Source organism: Embiotoca jacksoni, unplaced genomic scaffold (genome assembly GCF_022577435.1).
Source record: "Embiotoca jacksoni isolate LCO1_2020_lvr unplaced genomic scaffold, fEmbJac1.0.p SCAF_29, whole genome shotgun sequence".
Taxonomy (NCBI): domain Eukaryota; kingdom Metazoa; phylum Chordata; class Actinopteri; family Embiotocidae; genus Embiotoca; species Embiotoca jacksoni.
The window spans coordinates 1,563,637-1,569,636 of NW_027185380.1; the positions used below are offsets into that span (position 1 = coordinate 1,563,637).

At 40.4% G+C, this 6,000-nt stretch overlaps 1 protein-coding gene across 4 annotated transcripts in view; it reads left to right on the forward strand.

The window, feature by feature from the left end:
* Nucleotides 1–5,401, forward strand: part of rgs6 (regulator of G protein signaling 6) — an 84,007-nt gene extending 78,606 nt beyond the window's left edge. For all 4 annotated transcript variants that reach the window (XM_069161742.1, XM_069161744.1, XM_069161743.1 and 1 more), the window contains exons 16-18: nucleotides 1,827–1,916; nucleotides 3,062–3,115; nucleotides 3,868–5,401. In XM_069161742.1, the coding sequence (XP_069017843.1) occupies nucleotides 1,827–1,916; nucleotides 3,062–3,115; nucleotides 3,868–3,918 (195 nt within the window). In that variant the 3' untranslated portion in view covers nucleotides 3,919–5,401. The remainder of the gene's footprint in view (nucleotides 1–1,826; nucleotides 1,917–3,061; nucleotides 3,116–3,867) is intronic.
* The last annotated feature ends 599 nt before the right edge of the window (nucleotides 5,402–6,000 follow it).

Below are 6,000 nucleotides of genomic sequence, written 5' to 3' on the forward strand. Positions count from 1 at the left end.
CCACACTATTGTCTGCCTCATTTGTCTTTCTTACATGCTTCACCAGAATTGAATAATGGGGTTATATAGTGGAGAGATTTTGAGAGAAAACACCTTGCAGGGAGACAGATGAGGATGGAGGGTGGAGAAAGGTTTTGGTGGGGTTGTGTGGAGTCAATCACATTTCCTTTTCTCTTACAGCCTTAATAAAGCAATGATTTCTCCTGTCAGTTAGTTGGGAGTGTGATACAGCCTCATCTCCCTCTGAGACTGGCTCATGCAGTTTACTCTACTTATTTGCAAGTTTTGTACATAATTACCCCAGTCGTATACTTTATAATAATAGTAATAATAATAATAATAATAATAATAATAATAATAATTTATATAGCACCTTTAAAAACAGAGTTTACAAAGTGCTCTACAGAGAAGCAAAGTATAGTCATACATAACGTCAATACCGGTAAACATTTAAGAAAACAGGAGACAAAAAAGACTGTACCATAAAGGTAATGAATACAAGAAAACCAAACAAATAACCAAAACGAGCAAATGGAATAGAAAACAAACAAATAAATAAAATAAACAAACAAAAACAGGGGAACAAAAGAACTGCATAAAAGGACATAAAAGGACAACATCACTTAAAAGCAATTCTATAAAAATGTGTTTTAAGAAGTGATTTAAAAGAAGTCAATGATTCTGCAAGCCTTATCTCCTCAGGTAGGTCGTTCCAAAGTCGAGGGGCCCTAATGGCAAAAGCACGGTCACCCTTTGATTTAAGCCTCGACTTTGGAACGGCCAGAGGAGGCCCACCGGAGGATCTAAGGCTGCGAGTTGGCTCATATGGGCCTAACATTTCAACAATGTAGCTCGGGGCCAGACCGAGGCGGGCCTTAAAAGTGATCAACAAAATCTTAAAATCAGTAATCGAGTCGAGAGAAAATGAGTGCATGAATTACTTTTTCCAGGTCAGAGTGTAACAGTATGGGTTTGATTCTGGAGATGGTTCTTAATTGAAGGAAGCAGGACTGGACACTTTTTTTGATCTGTGTTTCAAAGCTTAACTGAGAGTCAAACATTACTCCCAGGTTTCTGGCAACAGGTTTTAAATAAGCAGACAGAGGACCAAGTTGACTCTTAATGAGACTGGTGTTATTGTTTGGGAAATTGAACAATATGACTTCTGATTTTGAGTTGTTGAGCTGATGAAAGTTTTGTGCCATCCAACAGTTAATGTCAGAGAGACAATCTAAGACAGCATCCAGGCTCTTTGGGTCACCAGGTCTCAGTGGAAGGTATATCTGTGTGTCGTCTGCATAGCAATGAAAAGATACATCGTGTCGTTGGAGGATTTGGCCGAGTGGAAGCATGTAGATAGAAAATAAAATTGGACCTAAAATTGGACCTTGTGGTACACCACAGGTAATGTGTGTCGTGGAAGACGAGTAATTACCTACGGTGACCGAGTAGGTTCTTTTTAAAATGTAAGAATAAAACCAGCTAAGTGCAGCGTCCTTGATGCCAACCCAGGTTTTGAGGCGGTCGATTAAAATGGTGTGATCTACGGTGTCAAAAGCTGCACTTAGGTCTAAAATAATTAAAACTGCACTCTCCCCCCTGTCTGCTGCTAAAAGGAGGTCATTAGTTACCTTGAGGAGGGCAGTTTCTGTGCTATGTAGTGCTCTAAAACCAGACTGAAATGTCTCAAAGATGTTGTTATGATTCATAAAAGCTAAGAGTTGTGTTGAAACCACTTTACGCAGTATACAGAAGAAAAGTTCCACCCTGCTGGTAGACATATGAATTTCTTTCTCTTCATATCTTCCATCTCTTTGCCCATTTAGGACCACATCTACAAGCTGATGAAGAGTGACAGCTATACACGTTTCCTGCGCTCCAATGTGTATCAGGACCTGCTGACGGCGAGGAAGAAAGTAAGTGACTGTCTCAATTCAATTCACACGCTCAGACTGCCTGTTTTGAGTGCATCAGTGCGTTCACACTGACAAGTGTGGCAACTTGCAGTGCGCTATGAGAACCTGGATGTCGCGTTCGTAACGATCAAAAGGTTCAGTGTGAAATGCCGGATACGCTTCATGCTTATCGGTCTCCATCTTGGCTGCGTCGTGGAAAGGGAGGGACCGCCAACCACTTTTTTTTAACCTTACTGCTGCGCTCGGGTCTTTCGCGACCCGTTTTCACAGCCATTTTGATGCAACGAAAGACCCGAGTACAGCAGGAAGGTCAAACTGCTGAAATTGGTGGCCGAGGATGCTGCAGCTGTGGCGGCAAACACCAAATAAAAGTCATACACTTTCACACAAAAGCGTTTATATTTTACTGTCACACAATACTGTTGTTGGATAGAATCTATCAGTATGTTTGTTGTATGCATAAAACAGTAGGGATGAAAATAGTAGTCGTCAATTTAGGAAAGACCACAACGACCTTCCGCAACGCTATCCTGCCGAGATTCACTCACTATGCAAGTAAGTTGACTAATGGAGGTACGCAAATAGAGACAGACCCTGCGTTCCAATATCCATACTACCATACTATTTAGGAAGAAGGAGAATAAAAAGAAGAAGAGGCATTAAAGGGAAGCCTACACTTTTTAAGGGTAGATGCAGTCCATACTAAAAGTAAAAATAAACGGTAAGGGATTCGGAACACAGGGAGAGTCTCAATTTCTGGGTAAATATTTAGTATAAGCTGTATACACACACACATAGCACAGGCAATGCAGGAACTTCAGTGTACTCCTCAAAGTTGCTTTGTATACAGGCATTAATGAGACATCTTACGGGGCTTTGCATTATTTAAATTACTGTGAAAACTGCTCACGTCCATGTTAAAATATAAAGTGGACTTCTATTTTGTTTTATCCAAAGCAGCATTCACAAAAGTGTATTCTGTAAACAACAACAAAAAAACAATCAGATTAGAACCTTGGGGAATTTTGTTGAGCTGTCCCCGGTACATGTAAACAGCTTTGTGTGAAGGTGCATGTGAGTCTCGGCTTTCAAACACTGAAGATTTGACGGTACTCTTCCTCTTTTCCTTTTCTTTGACTCCCCAGCCTGAAACAGAGCAGGGGCGACGCACCTCCCTGGAGAAGTTTACTCGCAGTGTGGTAAGTGTTACGCTACCTCAGCTTTTAACTCTTAAAACTGCATTCATTAAAGCCAAATCAGTGAGAGCTGTTGTACACGGCACTGCTGTCATTATCAGCGAAAAGTAGAGAAAAAAAAAAAAAAAAAATCCAGTTTTCTGGTGCAAAGCTCGAGCAGAGGAGGAGAATTGGTTATTATTTTGCTCGCTGTTTCATCCACGGATGCTACGAGATCAATTTGTACTCGCAAAACTTAAGATGTAATTAGTGCCTGCAGTACGGTAATTCAAACATTTGGCTGCACTGTGGCTCCTTCCCTGATGCTCTTTTTCTCGGCTTTGGAGTTTTGTTCACCATGTTTGTTTGGCTTTATGATAGATATTATTTCTTTCACTTTAGCACCTGAAAAGCCTTTGGTTTGCGCAGACCTGCAACCATAACAAAACAAACAATTCACCCCTCCACAGAGTCATTATGAGCATAAAATCAATAAATACATGTTATGAATTTTACTGGACTTAATGTATCAAGTTTATAGTTCATGACACCTCTCATTGTATTACTGTTGACTTGTTCACTTGATGACTATAATTTCTTTATTTATAACAATCCATTGCTAGCTTGAGCTTTAATATCGTTTTTGCAGTCCGTATTTTCTTTCTCTTCAGTTTTCCTCCGACTGTGCTCTCTCTCAATCCTCAGGAAAGCTTTTAAGCTAATGGCATTTTGACAGCTGTCGCCCTCGCCTCATCTCGCTCTCCGTTTCCTCCCAGGGCAAGTCACTGACGGGCAAACGGCTGACGGGTCTGATGCAGTCGTCCTGACAAGGTCTGGGCCAAGAGTAGGAGGATCCATACCCAGAAGAGCTGCTTTACCCGTGGTTATCAGATGGAAAGGGACCCAGGGGGTGTGTGGGTGTGGCTGCTGGAGGCGGATGAGGGTGCCAAACAAGTTTAGACTGCTGGACTGGAACGCCACCGTGTGTGGGGGGACTCACCACAGATCAATCCAAGAGGAGACCGACAGCATGCAATAAGTCACCAGACCTGACACCAGGACAGTGCTGTCACAGTGTAGAGGATAAACAATGCCACTCTTCTTAGGAGTTTTCCGCTCAAGAAGCCTGTTCCAGTTAAGCCGGGCTCAGTCGTTTCTCTCTATCTTCTATCTACACTCATGCTAATATGGTAGCTGAAGAGGCTATTGCTTTACTTTCAGATATATAAACATGGAATGCTTGAATACCTTGACTGACGTCAAAATGAGACTTAGAATAATGCTGTAGCTAGCTGTTTTACTTCACGTCATTCACAAGGACGATATAAGGGCAAAGGGGATGGAGGGGGTTTACAGGAAACACCCGCACCTGAACTGACGGCTGACCGCCTGCTTTAATGACGGGGAAGGTGGAGAAGTACACCAACGTTTTAGTAAATGAGATTTTAGATAAACTTACTATTTTATGACACAAGATATGCCTCTGTATGTCCATTACTGGTTTCGTTACAGTGTGTGGTTCCATTGAAGTCATTCTCGCGCACTCAAATATTTTGTTTGTTTGTTTCCTCGCAGTTACACTTATTTGAAGAAGATCTGTAGTTGGCTCAGTAGTTAAGAAGTATGTGCATCAATAGCTACGATGAATGCTACAAGCATAAACTCAAATATCTGCTGCTAAAAATCCAAACAAAATCGTTGCAATATTGGGCAAATTGGAAATAATCTTTTCAAAATAACAGTCACCACATTGTGTATTTTTTAACAAATATATCACAATAACCACAAGGCTGAATTTAATTGGAAAGCAACTAATTTTTTAATGTTTGTTACACATGTTTCAACATTTAAATGGCTGAATATAAATGTGAAAGGTCCCGACTAAACACTGAAATTATGGTAATGTGAAACCTAGACATCTAACAACAACAAACTTTTAACCTAAATATCTACATGTCTTTTGCTCTGCACGTCAAAGAATCTGTGATTATTTGGACTCAAACCTTTTGGACACTCAGAGGGGAAGTCTTGTCATAAAAAGGTGAGTTGAGTATTTTACAAAATAGGTGTATTATCTTTAAACGAATGAGTGGATAAAATGTTAGGCTTTACTCTATCTTCTAAACATTCCACTTCCGGCAGCCACAGCGAGGTTCGGTGGGCCAACTTTGAATCATTCTTCACCTTATGTAAAGCGGGCCATGATAATAAAAGAGGAATGCACAATGAGCAAAATGATTTGGACCCTTATTTCATCATGTCCATTTGATTCCTCCAGGACTTGCCAAATAAATTCATCGTTACATCGCATGACGTTTCCAGAAAAGACTTTTTTTAAACTTTGAATGCAGCTCTATCAAACAGGCACATCTTTGCTCTTTGTAGTCACATACTGCCCTCTAGTGCATTTACAATGCAAGTGCTGATAAACTTTCCAATTTCTCTTGGGTTGCTGGTATACATTGAAGCAGGGCAACAAATGTAACTTTTAAAAATGCTCTTTTAAATACTGAATTATTAGTACCCAATATTTAGAAATTCAAAATTGAAATTAATACTGCAATACTTCACGTCAGGGATCTAGCGGGTCGGGACCGCCGGCTCCCCGACGTGCAGCACGCAAGGGTCGGCATATTCCCGCTTTTATTTTTCCTGTTATATATTTTTTTTCGATCTTGTTCCTTATTCTTCCTCAAAATAAAAAAAACAAGAGGCTTTTTTTGGCGGCTTTAACATCTTCAAAAACTCATGAAACTTGGTGCCAGATGCAAGTTTCATGACGTTTAGAGCATCGTTTGACCTTAAACATCAACTTCCTGTGTCACGGCGAAACATCAAACTTAGCTGCATCGCCCTGACTATACTATATACTCTATATTCTATACTCTATACTATATACAAAAATACAT